Source organism: Lagopus muta, chromosome 2 (assembly GCF_023343835.1).
Source record: "Lagopus muta isolate bLagMut1 chromosome 2, bLagMut1 primary, whole genome shotgun sequence".
Lineage (NCBI taxonomy): Eukaryota > Metazoa > Chordata > Aves > Galliformes > Phasianidae > Lagopus > Lagopus muta.
In genome coordinates this window covers 33113116-33134042 of record NC_064434.1, presented here as the reverse complement: position 1 = coordinate 33134042, position 20927 = coordinate 33113116, and the positions used below count along the sequence as shown (strand labels likewise).

General features: G+C 37.0%; 1 protein-coding gene across 4 annotated transcripts in view; it reads left to right on the top strand.

The window, feature by feature from the left end:
• Positions 1-20927, top strand: part of ME1 (malic enzyme 1) — a 158265-nt gene that overhangs the window by 25077 nt on the left and 112261 nt on the right. For all 4 annotated transcript variants that reach the window (XM_048934878.1, XM_048934877.1, XM_048934880.1 and 1 more), the window contains exon 3: positions 18010-18143. In XM_048934878.1, coding sequence (XP_048790835.1) covers positions 18010-18143 — 134 coding nt within the window. The remainder of the gene's footprint in view (positions 1-18009; positions 18144-20927) is intronic.

The window sequence follows — 20927 nt, the reverse complement described above, 5'->3', positions numbered from 1 at the left end:
AGTATTATTTATGGAATTGACAAACCCATTTCTGTATTTTAAAAGTCCTGATCTCAAATCGTGCTTCTAAAATGAACAAAAATTTTACTCATTATGAAAATTCTGGAAAGAGTAGAACAGAAAGAAATAAGCTTTTTTTTTTTTTTTTTTTTTTTAATGAAAAAAAAATCAAATGGTGACTTTTATAGTACTTATGTGTATATATATCTGAAGACCAGATCATGACAATATTCCCAATCGTTTAGGTGGAAGTTTTGCTTGAATGAGTTAGAAAGTATGCTGAAATCCTTGGGATATTGTTCATCTGAAATAAACCAACAAAAACTTTAGTTTTGAAAGAATGTGAATTTCCTGTAAAATATAATTCTTCTTAGAAGGAGCTAAGTTGACTGCTTTTTGATTTTTAAATGGACAGATTTTCTTAATAGTGTAATTAAAGCAAAGAATGAAAAGGCATTAAAACTTAGCACAATTATGAATAAATGATCCACCAGAAAAGGAAATGGGAAGGGAAGGACAGTACTTTGAGAGCACACCCAGAAGGTTCTGGCAATCTGCTTTTGGATACTGACACTGACACATTAAAAATGGCAGATGATAGATCTACAATATTGTCATAGGTAATAATCCAGAGAAAAACTGTGGATCTTCATTACTTTGCACTCTAAAATATTGCAATTTTCTGCTGTTTGTAGCAGTTGTTTTTTGTTTGGTAAAGTCTATGGTAGAATCATCTTCTTCATCAAGAATATGTCTTTGTATGCAACAGGGTAAATGCTGTGGATTCTGTGTACATGAATACAGAATTTTTTAATTTGCCTTGTTTTTTGGGTTTTGTATGTACCTTTTTCAATTTGTGCCCCTATTTGAAAAATATAAAAGGTTAATAATGTTTCAGTGCTGCTTAGCTCATTTTCCTACATGTGGGAGAAATTAGAGGATCTAGCAGAGGTTTTTTTTATTGTTTTCTGTAAGCATTACTAATAATAGACTTAATTAAGCCTTTAAACAAAAGCATTCATTTTGCAGAGGACTACTAAATAGTTCTGGTTGAACGCAGTAATTTAAACATTCCAGCTTTAATAACTTGCCAAGCTAGGAGATACTTTCCCAGGGGAATAGCATATTTTGAGTACCTGCTTTGTCTAGGACATCCTCACATCCCCTCCCAGTTTGTGATTTGTAATTCATTCTGAAGACCAACAGGGATTTGTATTTCAGTAGGGAAGTGCAGCGTGTGAGAACTGGTTCTGAGGTGCCTTTTGTGGAAAGCTTTTTCCAATATGATAGATCAGAAATGCTGCCTTTGGACATGAAGCCAGTAGATTGCTTTATGCTTAGGGCATGCTATTTCAAGACCATGTGGTGGAGAAGCAGCCTGGAAGGTTGCACATAATTATGAAATGAAATGGGTACGTGAACACTTCTTCTGTCAAGGTGCATGAAAGGAGTTTGAAGATGCTGATATTGGTAAATTTAAAATTTATAGTTACTGGAGGAAGCAAATAACCAAGGCCATTAATTCCAGATTAGTGAATGCATGTATCAAGGTGGAATCAATACAACCACTCATTCATTGGGTTACAGGCTTTCAGCACTGCTGGAGAGCCCTGCTTCATTCTCCAGTGCAGTGCCCGCTTCCTCCACTACAGAGGCTGCCCTTTTCTGCTGAGGAAAGAAAAAGTTACTTTTTGCAGTTAAGCTTTTCTTCTGGACATAACTAAGGAGCAAAAAGAAAAGATGCTTTACATGTATTTATGTGGCGCATGAAGTAGTTCATGGCAACCCAAAGCTCTTTTGACACAACTGCTTGCAGCTTTTCAGTCTTGTATTCTTCTTAGCTCACTCTCTTCAGCCTTTGCCTTTGCATTCATGCCTTGGTGTTTCCATGCACAAGTTGGACTTGCTCCATGTTGTTCATGATTCATACCTGTGAGCTCCGTTTCACTAAAATATCAATAGAAAATAAATCCTGCAAATGTTTTACTTGCTTAGTTTGCTTTTCCTTCTCCATCTGCTTGGGCCTTCTGCTGGACTGTTCCACTCCCTTTACTTTCTGTCACAGCATTTAACTTTTCTTCTGCGCTCCTTCTCTGCTCAACTTTCTGTGATGCTCCTCCAGCAGCTCTCAGCAACTCCTTTTTGAGCCTTTCCTGTTTTTATTTTTTCCTAGAAATGTCTGTGGTTCCTGTGAGAGACAAATAGAACCATTTTGGGGCTGTGCCTCAGGAAGGCCAGTGACTGTCATATTCATATTCCTGTGAACAGCGAGATGTGTTTTTTCCTATAGGAAAACCAGTTTTTCTCATGAATCTTGTAAACGGATTTCTAAAGTTCTATCTGTGTAAATCACATTTCCTCCTAGAAAAATAAGCTGCTGTTGGAAAATTTTGCTTATTAAATCTTTGACATATGGTCTTATTTTGAGTTCCAGTACAGATGAAAGAAATCTGTTCTAAGGACTGTGCTGAGAGAATCATAATTGACATAGTACCAGTCCAGTACCAAAAACTGCTTTGAAACCAGCCCTTTTGGAGCAAAAATAACCAGAGCAACCTCTCTAGAAAACAACCGTGCTCATTTAGAAGATTGCTAGGCCCTCCTCTCGCAGAAAATAGTGGTAGGTTTGCTAAAACTCAGGAACAATGGGGAAGTAACAAAATATTTTTAGTTTACTGTTAGGCTTCAGATACCAATTCATCAGGAATAATTGTGGAGATTTCAAAGCTTTTATGTGTTCTTGTGACACGGTCTCTGTAATAGTCTCTGCAATATTATTGCAGTACAGGTCGCTAAGATGCAGACAACCACTGTGAATTTGGCCCACCATTCCATTTAAAATTTCTGTCATAAGCTGTTTAAAATTCCAAAAAGATGTCTTAGTTGACTGAAGCCAAATAGCAGCCTCATGTGCTTGTTAAAACACTTACGGCTCAGTGTGTTCTGTCATTTGAGTTAAGCAGCAAGTCATCTTGCTGTTTAACTTTTGGAGCCATTTTGTGGGGCTCCTCTCATCCTTTTAAGAAAAAGCTTGATATTTAGAAAAAGTGTTCAAATATGGTAGAAATTGTGAGAGTAATAAAGTCCACAGTTTTGCCTTCAACTACATGGCATGCAATAGATGAAATAGAAATGCAACTTAGGTCTGTATTCTGCTTTCTGCTACTTCATCAGATATTGTTCTAGCCATCAGGGAGCTTATGAACATTAAACTTCATTTAATAACAGCAAAGAAGAGACTGTACTATCAAACAATGAAAAAAAACCTTTAGTTTTGTATAACAGAGCACAGAAATTTAATGTAGACCAAAGAAAGCTTTTTGGTGTTTCTAAGGTAGATTAAAAGCTACAAGCAAAGGGGTCTTATCAATGTTTATAAATATCTAAAGGATGGGTGTCAACAGGATGGAGTCAGGCTCATTTTGGTGGTGCCCAATGGCAGGACAAGGGGCAGTAGCCACAAACTGGAACACAAGAATTTCCATCTGAACATGAAGAAAAACTTCCATACAGTGAGGACAGCAGAGCACTGGGAACAGGCTGTGCAAAGAGGTTGTGGAGTTTCCTTCTATGGAGATATTCATAATCCTACTGGATGCTATCCCATATAGCCTACTTTAAGGAACATACTTTAGCAGGGGCTCTCTGCTCCAGGGAAATTTCAGAGCTGCTTGCTTTTTTATGTGGCTTCCTTATTGGTGGCCCTTTTTGCATGTTTCCATCTTCTGAGTAAAGGATAGTGAGAACACGCCATTTGAACTGTAGGATATAATGGAGTAAGTTTAGTGTGCTAATATGTACTATGGAGGTTAATAAACAACCAAAACACCTGGATTGGTTGTTGGTTGTGTGACTTATCTTACTGTGCACTGTTGTATTTCAAGAATCAAACAGACTTTTTTTTTAAACTGAACTGTTATGAAGCAGATGAAAGCTGATGATCCTTCACCGCTCATAGCCTGAGTAGATCTCCTGTGTTGCCTAAAATATGACTCAAATAGGTCCTTAAGCTAGGGATCCCAGATACTTCTAAGAAAATATCTTCAGATTTGTCAGTCCTATAACCTGGTCTTCACTGCATGAACGTTGCTGGGAAATATTTTAGCTATTAGCCCATGAATGCTCTGGTTTCCCAATTTATCTCCAAGCTATTTCCCCTGCTGTGTTAACCACCCACAGTGTGCACTGCTGTGTAGGTGCAGTGTTTACAGGTCTGCAGCTCCATGAGTTCAGAACAGACTTGCACTAAGGGCAGTGTTGAATATCAGCTCTGGATTAATCAGGTTTAAACAAGATATTTGTTCTCATTTTGCATGAGTGATGGATGCGACACAATGCTTTCCTCTGTGGCAGTCACATAGCTAGAACCTTTTAATGGTATGGGATGGTTAGATGCTAGAAAATGAGAAAGATGGGAAGAGAGGGACAACATTTCCTTTGGGCTCAATCAAATATGCTTGTGCTTAACATTTACTCCCAGGATATGTTTTTCAATGTTCACACAGGAAATGTTTTGCTTAAAATAATTTCTGTTTTGTTTTGCTGCTTTGCTTTAATTTTCATGATTATTTTTGTTTTGTTTTTAGACTAGGATTTCTGTGACTGACACAGAAAGACAAAAGGATGAGAAAATCCACGGTTTGCTTTGAAAATGGTAGCAACTTGGAAAGAATCAGTTCTCCTGTGAGAGGATTCTTTGCATTTTTTCATCTTCAAAGATTTTCTTTCAGGTAGAAATCTTGTGTGTCTGATAGCAAATTCAGATGGCTTTATGTTGGCTGGTTTCCTTAACTACTATTCAGATTTTATTTCTATAATGTTCAGTTTTCTTAATCCAGTGTTTGCTTTTGATGAATCTAATTCTTTTGGAGAGCAGTCAAATGTAAAGAAAAGTGATATACCCCATGCTATCACAGTTTTTCCATATGTTTTTCAATCTGATCCTTTATATGCATCTATCCCACCCTAAGCAGATACAACTGATATACAGGTTGTATTTTGGCAAAAGCAGAACTCGTGAGTCCACTGGGCATATCTTTTTAAAGTGGAATTACTCTGTCATCAGTAGAAACTTTCCTTTGATCAACTTTTTCCATACTTGAGAAAGCTGTTGCATAACTTCTCTTTCTCTAGGTAACAAGTTAAATGATAGTTTTAAGTAACAAAATCAGAGCTCATGCTAAGATTCTGGGCTCACTGTGTCTTATTTTTCCCACTGATTTTACATACCAAAAGTTTGCCACCTTAGTTGTCTGATCCTTTCTTTTTTCCTCCCATGATAACTGAAATAATAGAAACAAAAGTGATATTTAATTTCTGTAGCGAAGTTCAAATAAGCTTATTATGTTTTGTACAAATATTAACTGTAAGACAAAGCTGTGTGCACTCTTCTATCACTTGACTGCTGTTGCCTGGCTCTGAGATAATGTTTGCCTATGGTTCTAGTAATGAGAACAGCTATTGATGGCTCTGCTTAGTGCTTAAGAATGCAAAATAGGAAAACAGATCCTGTCATGAAACCAATACTTCATTCCTACACACTTAGCAAAACTGAAAGAGAGTATGTAAGAGGGTAAGAAAGGTATAGATTATATCTAGGTTTGTTCACTAATTTTCTGTAATACTGATAATGAAGCATGGAAATGTGCTACCAACTGCTTCAATATATTATTGAAATTGAGAGGTTTTGATTATAACTGTGTTGGATGTTTATGTAACTAGAAGAGTTTCTTGCCCCCAACAAGACTGTTTCATTACCAAATGCTTTAATTTATGCATGCTAAGAATCTTGTGAGGCCCTGTTCAGAAGTGTTAGGTGCGGGCCCGTTATCTGATTTATTTATTCTTAATGTTTGAGTTCGTGACAATTGTAATGTGCTTTTATACTATATTCCACTTTGTAAAGCAAAAAGAGTGGTAGAGTAGCCCTAAAAATTTAATAAAGCTGTAAAGGATTCAGTATTTGGCAAAGGTCTGTATCAAAATTTAGGATTTTTTTTTGTGTGTGTGTGTGTGTGTGTGTGTGTGCATTAAACATGATAAAAACATTCACAATTAATATCTGCATATATTTCTTTTCTGCATTCTTGAATAGCCATCTGATGTAGTTTGGAAAGTAGGAGTTGTAGCCAATGAAATTAAATGACAGTTTAGGTAATATAAGTCTGTCTAGCGTAGTTTATTGGACAGTACAGTATAATCACCTAGTAATATAATCTTTCAATGTATTTTTTATTAATACTGTATAAGCCAATTAAGATGCCTAAAGTTTCTACCTACTAATGAAGAAAGCAGTACAATTTATTGGGTGCAGCTATTGGTTATGCGATGCTACACTTAAGAAGGAAAATATTGGCTTCTAGTGCTGATCCAAAACTAACTAGCCAGGCTGTAAGCCTCAGGTCTGTTTTGCAGATTGCAAGGCCTGGCTGCATGCTTGGCCTAGAGATGTCAGTGTAGCAGAAGTCAGCTGTGTTACTAGAGTGATTTACTGCTATGGCTGTGTACTATATAATGAATCTCTTGCAGTCTATCCAAGACTATTCAGCGTGTCACTGTATGCTTGTCTCCTGTTTCTGTATGCCTTTAATTACAAGTTTTCACTGTAACTGTCTTCATAGTTGCAATAAAAATTTTAATTCTGCGGAGGCCTGAGAATGAGGAAAAAAAAAGTTGATTTTCAGTGTATCAGTAAATTCTAGCAACACTGAATGGGAAAACAATGCATTGGTGATTAGAATTTCAGGGAAGGATCTGCAACTCTATGTAAGCTTTTCTTTTTTTTTCTTTTTCTTTTGAGTAGAAATTGAAATGTCCTTGAATCTGAGAGTTGAGTCTTACCCATAACATTTAAATCTGTTATGTAGAAGAAAAGTGTTAGAAATGTCGGTTTGTTTTGTAACATCTGAAGAATTGCATCTATAACCACAGCAGGATAGCTGAGTCATCTAGATTGTATGGCATGTTGTACCTGCTTGGTTACTGCTTTTTATTACTGCCATATATCTCATAACACAGAAATTCAGAAGAATGTCTGTAAGAGTTCCATCTTAAGGTGAAAGCTTAGGATAGATTTAAGATTTAGTAGATCTTTGGAATGAGACTACCTCCTAAAGAAAACCACACATGGAAGAAGAAGAAAGGAGTAGAATTTTGCTCAGCTTAAATGACCCATTGAAAAGTCTCTCAAGAAAAGAGAAGAAAATGACTTGAAAGAGAATGCTGCAAGTAGAACACTTATTGTTTTGGCAAAATTATTATTAGATAAATTATCTGTCTGCTGGATGGATATTTTATAGTAGATAAGATAAATGGCCAGATTAGCTGTGCTTTGGAAACAGGTGGAATCAGAGAATAATCTTGGTTTTAGTGTACTACTGGGCTCTGAGAACAAATGCCAAGATTAGATGAAGCAAGTTCCCCAGACAGAAGACTTGGATAGTCTTTGCTATTTTCATATATTTATATGTTTCCTGTTCTTAGACTGAGATTATGAAAGGAAAAGTAAGTTTCAAACCATAGAATGAAGAAATACCTGATACGCATGTAAAATGTGCTTTTATTGTATGACCAAAAAGATTTACAGATGATAGACTGTGTAATCCAGAATGGATCTGAATTACCTATGACAGTGGAAAGCTTTTAGTCCAGAATGGCTGTTTACACTACTTTTGGTCCAAAAAAGAGAAAAATGCTCATCCTAGTGGCCAGCTCAGTGTCTCTGTAGAGTAAGCACAGAGCCCAGAGATCTGATTTAGAGTAGGACTGCGCTACACATCAGTCATCTGATAATATATTCATCATTTAGGTTCAGTAAGTTTGATACCAACAGTTCTCTGGTCAAATCTTATCCAGGCCACTCTTCCTGGAGCTGTATTGCTTAACAGGGAGTGTCCTATCAAGCTGCAGCTGTTGTACTGCTATAAGTGTGGAGTGAGCTGTTTTAACATCCTAATCTTTGAGCCTTAGCCCCATGTGAGTAGAAGCAGCAGTGGAAAGTTTCAAGAAAAAGTGACCTATTCAGGACAACATGGGTAGCAAGGTGTAGAAAATAGACGTAAGATTTCTCCATGACAGCAACTACAAATCAAATGGGCACGCAGTATCTTGGTCATGAGAGGGAAATTTCACTTTTTTCAAAGTTGCTATAGTTAGCAAGATGTTTAAAAATAAATGTTAAGGTATGCTAATCTCTGTTAGAAGCTTTTCTTTATAAGTTTTTGAGCTGCCTGCTAAACAAACCTCAAATTTGAGCCTCCTTTGCTGATCACCATTTCTTTCTGCCTGCTTCCTTTTGCATTGCATTATTTTAGACTATTACTGTGCATTTCATTTTGCTATTGTGGTGCTACTAGAAGAAGAAAAACAATTTAGATAGCGCTTTGCCTTACTCTAAGCAAATCTAAGCTACAGTATTTAAAATATTTATTTGTATTAATTATTTTTTATGCTGCTGAAGAGAAACTTGTCCTGTCAGGAGCACAGAACACAGTAGTTGATAATCACTTTACTCTCTGAAAGGCAACAATAAAATCTGCTAAGCATATCAGGTCTATCAAATCCCCTCAGGATTTCAGGGCTTACTAACCTGTATTTGGATAAGTGGATATTTTAAACAGATGGACTTTTTGGCAGTCACTGAAATTCCTCATCTACCTACATGGAAATCTGACTGACTCTCAAATAATATCTGATTTTGCACATGTAACTGGCATATTGAAGACTGCATACGTGGAAACTGTCCTTTATATAATATTTATGATTAAATACCTTCATTTGGCGTTTCATTTGGAAATGCTCTAGTTAGCAATATATGTCAGTTGTCAGCCGATATTACACTTGTCTAAATTCCCTTCATAAATAAAGGTTCCATGTTAGTTATTCCACTGATAGCATTGCAGACATCCTTGATTATAGTTATACCAGTACTGACTCACTGCATCTTCTGCTCAAAAGAATTCATTTCTATAGTAAAATGGGAATTTCTGGAAAGGTCTAGTAAAAATTAGTGTCATCTTCATTTAAAGAAAATTTGCTACCAGCTCACTGGTGACTTTCAAGTGGGTGCTCAGAAAGCCCTCAGTGCCCTTGTTCCCCCAGGCATCTGTCAGAATCTGTCTGCAGTCCTTGACTGCACGCAGCAGCCACCTCCTTCTTGGAAGTGCCGCAGGTTGTGCAGCTTGATGGCAACATGTACTGGGGGCCTTGAGCAGATCTGATGTCTTGCAGGATTCTGAGCTTATCAGCGCTGGGTGTTCAGCAGTACAATTCTTCTGTGATGTTCAGCATGTCCTGGGGGACTTCCACAGGCAGCTCCTCTGTAGACTCAGGGGTCCTACTGGGGCATAGGGACCTGCAGAGCATATTCTCACCAGCTCTCACCAAAAGACTTTTATTGCAACTCTGTATAACAACTGTATCACAAGGGACAAGAATAGTAGGGGAAAAGATTAGAAATTATAGTTGATGCTGAAACATGTAGCAATATGCCAGAGAGCAATATTGGTGTACTCACATTAAAAGTAATAGGATAGGTATCTCTACAGATCTTAACACTAACACAACTGTTCCCTGAGTGGTATCTCAGATTCAGGTACTGCAGGAAAGCTGTAGAGGACTGTGGTTTGGGAGGTGGAGGTTGGGAGTTCTTTCTCCTTATCTGCTGCAGTTTGCAAATGACATCAGGTCTTCAAGATTATTTGAAGTCTACTTTTAAGGCTCCTAGCTCTGATTAAAAGCATACAGATCCAGTTCTTGCAATTTTGGGGTTACTTTGAGCTTAAGCATTTTTGTAATAATATGAAGGATTCAAAGTAAGACGATTTTAGTGGGACACATGGATTGGGAGTCAAAAGGACATTTGGAGTTTGATGTAGTGTCTCACATATCATAGAATCACAGAATAACCTGAGTTGGAAGGGACCAACAAAGAACATGAAGTCCAGCTCCTGAATCCACACCTAAAATTTAAACCCTTTGTCTGAAATGATTGCCCAAACACTCTCACAGAATAACACACAATTGAAGGGCTGGAAGGAACCTCAAGAAATCATCAACTCCAACCATGTGCTCCTTGAACTCCGGCAGCTCAGGGCCATGTCCACTGCCCTAGGGAGCCTGTTCCAGGCCCACGGCCCTGTGGTGAAGAATCTTTTCCATGCCCACTTTTTCCTAACCCCCACTGTCCCTTTAGGTCCCTGTAGCTGTCACCAGGGAGTGCAGCTCAGCACTTCCTCTCATGAGGAGCTGCAGGCTGCTGTGAATCATCTCCTCAGTCTCCTCTGCTCTGGGCTGAGAATCCAAGGGACCTCAGCCATTTCTCACTCACCTTCCCCATCTTCAGAGCCTTCATTCGGATGCTCTATATTAGTTTTAAGTCCTTCTTATACTGTGGCTCCCAGAACTGCTTGCAGTTCTCAAGGTAAGGCTGCACCAGTCAGAACGGAGTGGGACAATCACTTCCCTTGAAGAGGCATGTAGGTGACTAGGGCTGTTTGAGGTACACAGGAGTGCTGTGCCTGGTGTTGTGCCTGATTTCCACCTGTTGCTGTTCAAGCATCCCAAGTCTTCTTGAAATTGATTTACAGTTGACATCATTGCCATAATAAGCTATGTCATGTTGATATCTCTGGTATCTTAGAACCTGTAACAGTTGGCTCTTACATGTGCACATCTAAATTTGGTTTGTAGGCAATACAGTTATTGGAGCCTAGGGTGAAATTTGGATTAGTGATTGCAAGGTGTCTTTTCTAGAGTGAGTTGGATCATTCTTTATCAATACTGTATATTGTATAATTGCAATAAGAGGATAGGTACCTAGATTGCCTATAAACATCTACGTTTAATGTTTAAGTCTAGATTCTGTCCCATCCCAAATTATACCACAACATGCTCTGTATTTTTATACAGTATTAACTGATGGCTTGTTTTACTCTTCAACTTCTTAATCTCTGCTGTTTGTGCAATCACAGTCTTAAAGTGAGGAGAGGTTATGCAATGTGAAAAGATTTTACTGTATATGTCTGTGTATAATAAGGCAAATATGTACCAAAACTTTCTTAAAATAATTTTGATTACCTTCTTTCAGGTAACTGTTTACAACAGATTGAAGGAAGATTGCCAAAATAAGAATGCAATGATGTGTCATTTCTAATGTGCTAGCCTGAATCATGCGCATATGAAATCCCCATTACCAGCTCACTGCGAGGCTGCCAAGCTGCCCACACATTCCCATGATGAATTTGCCAAGAGAAGCCTGATCTCCTTTTAGCCATCTGCATTTGTTTTGAGTCATAAGGCCTTGGATGTGTTTATTAGCTACTGTATTTATCTGTGGTTTATTTGTTAGAAGCTGTTTGTGACTTTGGTTTCAGTTTCCCTTGGTGACATGACTTTTTAAGTTTGCATTTGAAAATCCAATGGACATAGAATTGAGCTGTGACTATAATTCAAGTCTCCTGACTTTCCTTGAAACTTGAAGTAATTTGATGTGCAATATGCTTTATGTTTATTGTCATATTGTCATATTGTCAGGAGTCATAATGTCTATTATGACTCCTGGAAAACAATAGTGACATTGTAAGTGCTAAATATCAGAATATAGCTATTCAACTTAGACACGAGCTGCATTTAAAAATATGCACCAAATCAAATCCATGCCCCTTGACATTTTATAGTGGAAACGAGGGTAGTTTCTTCTTTTTTTGTGTAATCAGCACTGTCCCCATCAACTATAGTGCATCGGTTGCCTGAGGGTTGCAAAACAGGATTTGTATTTTCATATTCAGTATTCATGTCTGAGCTTCATGAAAATGATATTTGGCACAGGTATTGCTTTCCTGAGGTCCAAACAATGATCCTAGATAACAGAAAAACATTGCTTGAGTTGCAACTTATTCCTTCTTTTTAGCTATAGTGGCACTTTGTGACTGCTCTGGCCTAAACTGCAGTTCGAAGAAGAGAAATTAACTCAGATATCAGAAATAGTTGTCTGTGCACCTGGTATTTTGTGGCAATCATGACAAGAATGTTGAAAGAAACTAACAGGATCATCTTTAGCTATACTTAGTAATCCAACCTAAATGTCTTGCCATGAACCACATCTGTTTTTAGAAGAATAAGTTTATTACTCAGCGCATCTCAGAGTAGTATTCTCTGCTTCCTGGGGTGTTGTCCCTTTAAACAGTTTTCGATATGGAAAATCTAGAGTATTTTTCTGCTTTCTCCAAAGTGCAAAGTGAAAGGGAAAAACTTCTAAATCTTCATTTTTGATTGCACATAGGGAATTACTTTAAGTACAAATAATATAAAATATTACAAAGGGATTTGCAGATCATCAGACTCTTAAACAGAGCTTAAAATGCTTGAAAATTCATGTGTGCCATATTCTTTTATGGAAATTTTAATAAAGTTATTTGAATACCTAATATTTACAGGAAAAAAAGAAATTCTCATCTTAGAGGGAAGCACAATCTGTTGTGTGCTTGGAAATGTTTTTATTTAGCACAAATCCAGCTGGACTATACGCATATTATGCTGTTTTCTCAGCCTATGAAGTCCTCCTTAAAATAAAGCAAAAGAAAATTGCATTTGTTTTGACTTGGATTCTTCCCTAACAGCACTGGTGTAGTATGAGAAGCCAAAATTATGAAAGGCAAAAGCAGAAGCAGTAAAGGATTTGCTTGAAGAGTTTTATACATACTAAAGTTTAAGTTTTCCAGAGAACCACATCTCATTCTGTTGAACTTTTGGAGACAAACCTGTGCATAAAATAGTGTGCAATATGCACACTAGTGTGCAATATGGGATGTCCTGGGACTGGCAACTAATAGTGACATACCTGAGAAATCTTGAGGAAAATCTTTTCTCTGGTGACTGGAAAATGTTTTTAGTTCTTCACCCAGAAACTTCTCATTTTATTTTCCTTTTTTGTTTTCTTTTATTGTTATTATTTTTTAAGATACGGAATGGCAGGATTCTGTCTGTAGGCACATTTCTTCAAAGAAGTGATTCAAATCTTTTCGCAGATTTGTGTTCCATGCAGCTGTGGGCTTTTCTCTGCACACTGTGTGCCAGAATGCTTGTGCTCTGCTCTGAGTTACCGGCTTTTCCAGCAGCAGGCTGCAGGCGGTGGCTTGGAGCCAGCTCTGCTCCTTCCAGCTGCAGCCACAGATGTTCTGCATATCTGCATCCCTTGGATTTGAGTGGTTCTTTCCAGATACTGTTGAAATTAGTTCACTCTTAACATTGTGATACATGGAAAGATCTTTTAATTGAGAGGGTTTTTTTTTTTACTTTTTCTTGGCTCTGAGACAGTGATCAACTGTTGTTTGCTGCCCCCAAGATATTTTAGAGATTGTGATTTTTATCTAGTAGTATCTTAGATCAGCAGTCCAGAAACTTTTTCTTGTAAAGTAAATGGTACTTCTAGGTACGTTTTCTTTTTAGTTTCCTCTTCATTTCTTCCTTTCCCCTTGCACATATCGTTTATACTCAACTACTTGTGCTGTCACTTGAGTTCAGATGTTAGTGTTACAGGTTGTCTTCTGAGTTTCAGGGATGACTTGAAGTCTTACTGGGCTTTGTTTGCTATGACCACAAGCTGAAGAAAGTCACCACTTCTAAGACCCTTGGATGTGAGCACGGTTTCATCTTTGAAGACAGCATAGTCCTACATGCTGAAATGTTAAGAGTTGTGTACAGTGAGACCTGCAGGTGGAGATAAGCCTTTTTTTTCTGAATGGTTTATAAAAATGGGCATTTTGGCCTACTAGAACAAAAGAGTACTAGGTCTTTAAAGAAATTGAAGGGGAATGTCTGAGATGAACATTCTGTTGAGGTAGTTCTGGCTACCCACTGATGGAACTGAATCTCATAAGCACATAAACAGCATGCGCACATAATTTTGGTGCACTTTTTCTTAAGGAGTTTATGTAATCTTTGGAGTCTAATTTGTGTTAAAAGAGAACTTGTCTCTTTGCTGACTGTGAACTGAGACTGAGATAGCTCTTGAAATGTTTTGAATGTGCTCTCTGTCTCCTCAAGCAGACCATGTCAATTTGGTTGAAAGCTGGTGCAAAAACCTGTTTGATTCAAAGTGGTGTTTTTCTGCTTTTCTGTTATATGGCTGCTACTGAACAAGGAAAGTGATGTGTAATTGCATGAAAATAAGCATGTAATGGCATGGATTGTGGGAAAGCATAGAGGCTGGGTGGAGAACATAGGCAAGAGCTGAGTTAATAAACTGATAAAGATTAAATAATAAAATAATACTGAACAATGTGTATTAATATAAATAATTGCTACAAGTATTGCACAACATTGCAATCTGAGTAATGAGTTCAGAATTAAATATATTTGCAATGAGTTGAACTTCTTGAAGATGAAAAAGAGAAAAACAGACGCAAAAAACTTTCTGTAAAACTGAGAGTAGGAGCTGTGTGTAAGGAGCAATAAAGTTTAAAAAAAAAAAAAAGCCAATTCTGCCAAATGATTTGTGAGAAAAGCAGGTAATGAGATGGATGAAGAAGAACTCAAGGTTTTACCAAAGCCAAATTAAAGATGCATATGAGACAAAAGCATTTAAGACTTCAAAACTCTTACCCATGAGACTTAAACATAACTCAGTTTCTGATTATGATGGTATTTATGTTGCCTTCTGAAGACACAAAGCAGTGAACAGAAGCAACAGAATATAGGTAAAGTTTAATGCTTACAGTTGCAGTCACTTGATCTCATGTTATTTTTTAGATTGCCACACTACTGTTCTTCTTGAACAAATTATTTGTAATACAGAGTGCAAAATGAAAATGTCCACAGTTCTATTATAGTTTTGCTACATTTACAGGTTGGAAGCCTGCCCCATCCAGGTGTGTGCACAATTAGTTCTCTACAAGGAGCATGTAAACCACGCTGAACTTAGAGCACTCTCTGCTGGATGGCTGGGAAACAACACTTCAAACATAATTCTGAAGTAGAAAACTGAATGTGAAAAACTAGTACAAGAAATCCAGACCTAAGCCACAAAATGTATGTAGACTGGCTCACCCTATTATAAGAAGATGAAACAGTGTATGAGAAGTGTACGACCTTCTCATTAAATCGTCATGCAATGTGTTTCAGTCATAATTATTTTCTTGTAAGCATATAAAGTAGCAGAGAAAAAGGGAACTAAAGTTCCATCTTGTACATTTGAGAAACTCATGATATCTGTTCTGAAGAAGAGTATACAAGTAGAGAATTTTAAAACCATGTGTAATGTAGTAGGTATAGATGAGTGCTGTGTTTTTGAAGTACTGCCCAAAAGAAATTAACATTTACTGTAGGAGCTGTAGCAACATGTGGAAAATATGCTATTCCAAGATGAAACACTTTTTTAAAAGGGAATTTGGCAAGATGCAGTAACTTTTCTTGTGTCTGTTTTAAAATATAGTTTCCATCAAGAATGCAAATTGTAGAGTAGTAATTAAAGTTCATATCTTATTCCTAAACGTGAAGGTAAGCACAAACACTAAAACTGAAGGTAAGCACAAATCTTTCTTCCAGAAGAATCCTCTCTAACTGATACAGGAGAGGAGGAAACCAGAGGATAATTGGCTTGCCACTTTTTTGTCAACACTGATCCACTGAAACTGTGAAGCTCTCTTAAGTCCAATAATTTGGAATTGATGCTGAAGGGTGTGTGCACATGAGTGTACATGCACAGCTTTTATGTATTTCCTGGGGCAAAAAAAGTCTACAAGGATAGAGAAACCAACTTTGAAACCCTTGAGGAGTGTTAACTTCTTATTTTTTATTGGTCTTTCAAAATGTAATGGCAGGTGAAGTCACTCATGGCATGCAGGGACACAAAAAAAGTAATGTTGGATCAGGAAAAAACACGGCTTTTGAAACCCCTGAATACCTGCATGCATGGAAAGCTGTAGCAAAATGATTGTTAGCCTTTACTAAACTTGTTTTCACTCACTTTCTTTGTGTGAAATGAGTATATTTAATAATCCAGAGTTGTTTGGCATTTTGAAAAGTTTTTGTCATGAATTTTTCTTTTCCTTGTTTTGGGGTCATCTTTGTGCTTACGGTAACAACTCGGTTTATGGCATTTTAGTGCAGACTGAACAAAATGTGTACCATCTAAATGCAGATAATATGTAGATAGTGATGGAATTTCTGTTTTGTTTTGTTTTGTTTTCAGCCAGCTATGATATAACTACTTGAAAACTATTTTGATGAAAATTAGTATAAAAAGCATGGAACAGTAAGAGGGAAAAACAATTTTGTAGTTTATTTCTGTTCTGTCAAAATAAGTTCATTTCTGAAAATGAAAACTTGTCCGTATAATCAAACTGTCCAGTATCAACACATCATCTTTCATCACTAGATGTTGTGTAAAAGGCAGTAATGGTATTGTGTGGAGGACTGTGAATCTGATCTCATGATACAACACGAGTAGTGAGGGGTACCTTTGGCATTTGCAGTTGCCTTCTTTTTTTTCATCATTTTTTCACCTGCTGATTCTAAGGGTGAAATGAACAAAGACATTTTGAAATTATATTTATAATAGATGTGAAGGTACCGTAGCAGTATTTATTGTCCACAAGAGAATGAATGCAAAAAACGTCACATTGTTCCTTTTCCCTCTTTTGTGCCATGAGAACACCCAAGGTATTTCCTTATTTTTTCTCTTTTTGGAAGAACTGAAATGTTTTGTGTGTTTTGCACAACAGGTGTAGAAGACTAGGCAACTGTCTGATGGCTCATTTATTTTTACTGGTATACATATACATATATCCTCTTGTTGAGTGATAAATGCTATCTAACCTCGTATACGTATTACAGAGATAGTACGTATTACAGCAATTTTTGATGTAAACGTAGAATGAACGCCTGCAGAACTGCAAGGCATGCTCCAAGGATGTAAGAAAGGCGGGCAGGATTTAAGGAAATGGGGCAACGTGTTGGTGGAGCCTCATGTAGTAGTTATAGTGTGAAGCGTGTATTGATTTGATAGGTCATATATAGAAGAAAACCCTATCATGTTCCTTTTTATCTCCCAAATCTGATTTCACCAGCAGTCTTCTCTGGCTGCAGTTACTATAACAAAGTAAAACTTCAATGTTTAGGATCCTTGGTATTGATATACTACACACACAGTCGTCTTTCTGCTCTAAAGGCATAGTATTTCTTTCAATAGCCTGAGTAATTTCTGAAATATATTTCTGAATATATTTCTGAACATATTTTAGACAAACATATCTCATTGTAAGAGCAGATTTTTGCCAGATATTTGGCTGTCTGCCAATCTTTAAGCTGCAAACATTGTATTTTATGACTGTCTATTTAACATACTAACTACTTTTTAAAGTCTTCAGGATGCTATGAGTCAGTCTGTAACAAAATCTTTCTTACTGTAGCTGAATGCAAATTTGAAAAACAAAAGAAATTTGGATCTGAATATATACCAAACTCAGAATGGCCCTGTTTCGGTTGAGTTCTGGATCAACCTCTTTGACTATAAAAAGAGAATGAGTACTTCGTTGTACTATGGCATTCTGTTAAAAATTCATGTGATCACCTGACATTACCCAGATCTTGAAAAACTTTCAGATATTAAGATCATAATGTTTACACTGAAATGAACATTATCCATTTGTGTTCAGAAGAAAGCCAAACAAATAAGTGTTTAAGAACATTAATTCACCTTTCAAAACCTGTGAACTGCTGTTCTGTAGTTGAGCTGTAGTTTAATAACTTTGCAGGGAATAATACTGCAATGTTGGAAGATTTTAATTCATTTTGTTCTGGAATGGAGCTATTGCAATATGCAGGAATGTTCTCTTGTATTCAGTAATAAACTTTTTTTCCAAAATAATTTTGTAACTTTTAATTATGTTTAGTATTAAATAGATTATTTTTCTGATGGTGACTTCACTTGTGTTATATTTTGCTGAAGAATTCTATTGAAAGATATCTCTCCATCTATCTCTCTCTTATGTGTATATATATTTATTGCAGGGCATGGCTTTTACCTTGGAGGAAAGGCAACAACTGAATATCCATGGACTGTTGCCACCTTGCTTTCTCAGTCAAGATGTCCAGGTTTTGACTATTCTTAAGAATTTTGAAAGACTGACATCCGACTTAGACAGGTAAAATATGGCTGTAAAATTGGAACCTAATTATGAAACGTAGTCCTTTTTTTCTCTGTGATGGTAGATGAGATGAATTTTGAGCTGTTGCTGTCAAAAATTGAGAACAATTAAGCTAAACTCAACAACATCTGTTCCTGTATATGGATACGTATGCTTACAAAGTATATAAAATATCTAAAGCATTATAAAACTGTTATGTAATATAGGTTTTTAAAGAACAAAACTGAGACGGGGGGAATGATAGCATTTAGCAATACTCATTTGGTAAAACTACATAGGTTACAGCAGCATTCCTCTGTATTTTTCCCCTTTTCTCTGACGTGTCATGTCTTCTTATCTTTATAATAACCAGCAGCTAATAGATACCTGTCTATTGGTGTCTATTTGAAGTCCCCATAATGTTTGTTTTTCATAGAGGCAAAATACTAGAAGCATGCCCTTCCTTGTCTGTGCAGAAGACATGATTGCAGTACCTTTTCTGCATTAGCTAGCATCCAGTGATTTTAGGGAGAGAAATATCAGTTATCAGAGTAGTAACCTCTCAGGCTAGAATGATTAAGTCTGAGTCTCTATGTATAGCATAACATAAACTGTCACAGAGCCACGTCCTTTATGCACATATATTACCATAGCAGTTAGCTTCTTCTGTCCTTATGTTTCCATTTCCTCCTTAACTCTTCTGTGAAGAAGTGCCCTCGTTACAGGACGATACAGTTGTTTCTTTCTACTTGACCTGCTGTATTTTCTATTCATCTGTAACTTAAAAGCAGGTAGAAAAGCCTTTTATACCATATTACTATGTGTTTCTTAACTTGCAAGGAGCTTTTGCTCCTGGTTCAGGTTACAGGGAAAAGAAGCGCTTGTACTTCTCATAACAACTTAGATGAAAAGCTGCAGATTTAACTATGCAGAATGCAAGAGGAGACTAGCCATATATACAAATCTTAATTCTCTACTTTTTAACCGAAATTTTTTGACATTTTAATAGCCTTTTTCTTTTCTGCCAGAAAAGGAAAAAAAAAAAATCACAAAACAACTGCCAATTCTATATGATAAATCATTGAAAATTTGAATGCTGTGCCATTTCAAACATAAAAAATCCACAATATACCCATCACTTGATTGCAGTGTCTCCCACAACCATAGGAATAGTTAGCAGAATACTTACTTTGTTACACTAGAAGAAAGGAAAGAGAAATCTATCTGACACTAGATGCCAGGAAGCAAAGATGAATCCAGGCTTTTCTCTGCTCTCGCTGACCCTGCCTGGTGCAGGAATATGAGGCTGGCAATCTCCAGAGGGGCTTTACAACCTCAGCTGGTAACACGGATCTACAGCAGCTATGTAATATGCACTGAATAACACTTGATCAATGTAAAGTTGGGAAAATTAAGAACTTAAACACTTAAGCACTTAAAATTATATAAATTAAAAATGCGTAAATCCACAAGACCCTCTGTAAGAAATCACATATGTATTTTATGTATTCAGACCCAGCAGTTCTGAATTGCTTCTTCATGTCATGCTATGTGATAAAGAAATATATGAATTATATTGTAAAGGTGTTTTCTTCAGTTTTTAGCAAAGTAAAAGCATTTGAGTGGTAGATGTATAGGTATATATTTCATGGAAGCATAGAACCTGTCCTGTCACTGACACCAGAGAGCAGTGCACCCTGTGAAGAGTGATTGGCTGCCAAGAGGTCTTCCTTTGGCTCCTCTGCTCTGGGCTGAACAAACTGACAGAAAACTTGGTAGTGTTTGCATGCAGGAGACGCTTCCTTTACAGATTACGAACTTGGGCTTCTTTTCAGAGACGTTTGTGTGAAAAGAAGATGTTTTTGTGAATTGAGTATGAAAAGCTTGTGCGTGCAAAATGTGATTTGCAGCCGTTTGTATGTGTCTGCAAATTTTATTGGAGTGTCAGTAGACGCCATGCCCTGCAAACATGCACACTACACATCTGTGAGCTCAGAGCCATTTTTTAAATTAAAAAAATACTGTCCTTCAAGGCTCTATGTTAATTCTGGTCTCCTGTAGTCACATTCATGTTGAAATATATTAAAAGGAGAAGGAAATGTGATCCTGCTTCTGTATTACTACTTGAATCCTTGATAGAGACAGTTGGGAAACTTTGACTGTTTTAACTGGAAATTGAAAGACAGTCTCAGCGGTACCTGTAGAGGAAGCTATTCAAGGACAAGCTTGTATGAGAGCACACATCTGTTGCCTTCTAGAGAAAGCAAAGATAAGAATTCTAGACAAAAAGTTACTTCTACTTCTACATACTGCCAGCATGCATCTAGTCTTCTTTCCCATAAGAGCAGTGGTTGAGAAGAGAGAAAGGGACGCTATTGTTTTACTCCTGAAACTAGAATTTGGCCGTGGGTGTGTTTTACATCCCAGTGCAAAAGATTACGTATGTGCATTTGGATATGACAGTACCAGATGCTACTAAATGCTTTAGATAGAAGAGTATTATCTGATGAAACGTGTGCTGTGTAAGACAGTGCTGTACACTGGCAGGATTGTAGCCTGCTCTGGTTTTGATTGGAAAACATGTTTGTGCAAATTCATAAAGCAGAGCAGATAGTACCATGGCATTACATTTTTTGGCATGGCTGATATTCCTTTGCTGACTTGCAGTGTGGAATTGCTGTGTTCTGAAATACCACAAGTTCATATACAAGACGAATGTGAAACAGAAGCAAGTACACTGCCCGGTATGCTTGGCAAAAAAAAAAAAAAAAAAAAAAGCCAGTAATAGAAAATAATTCTGCT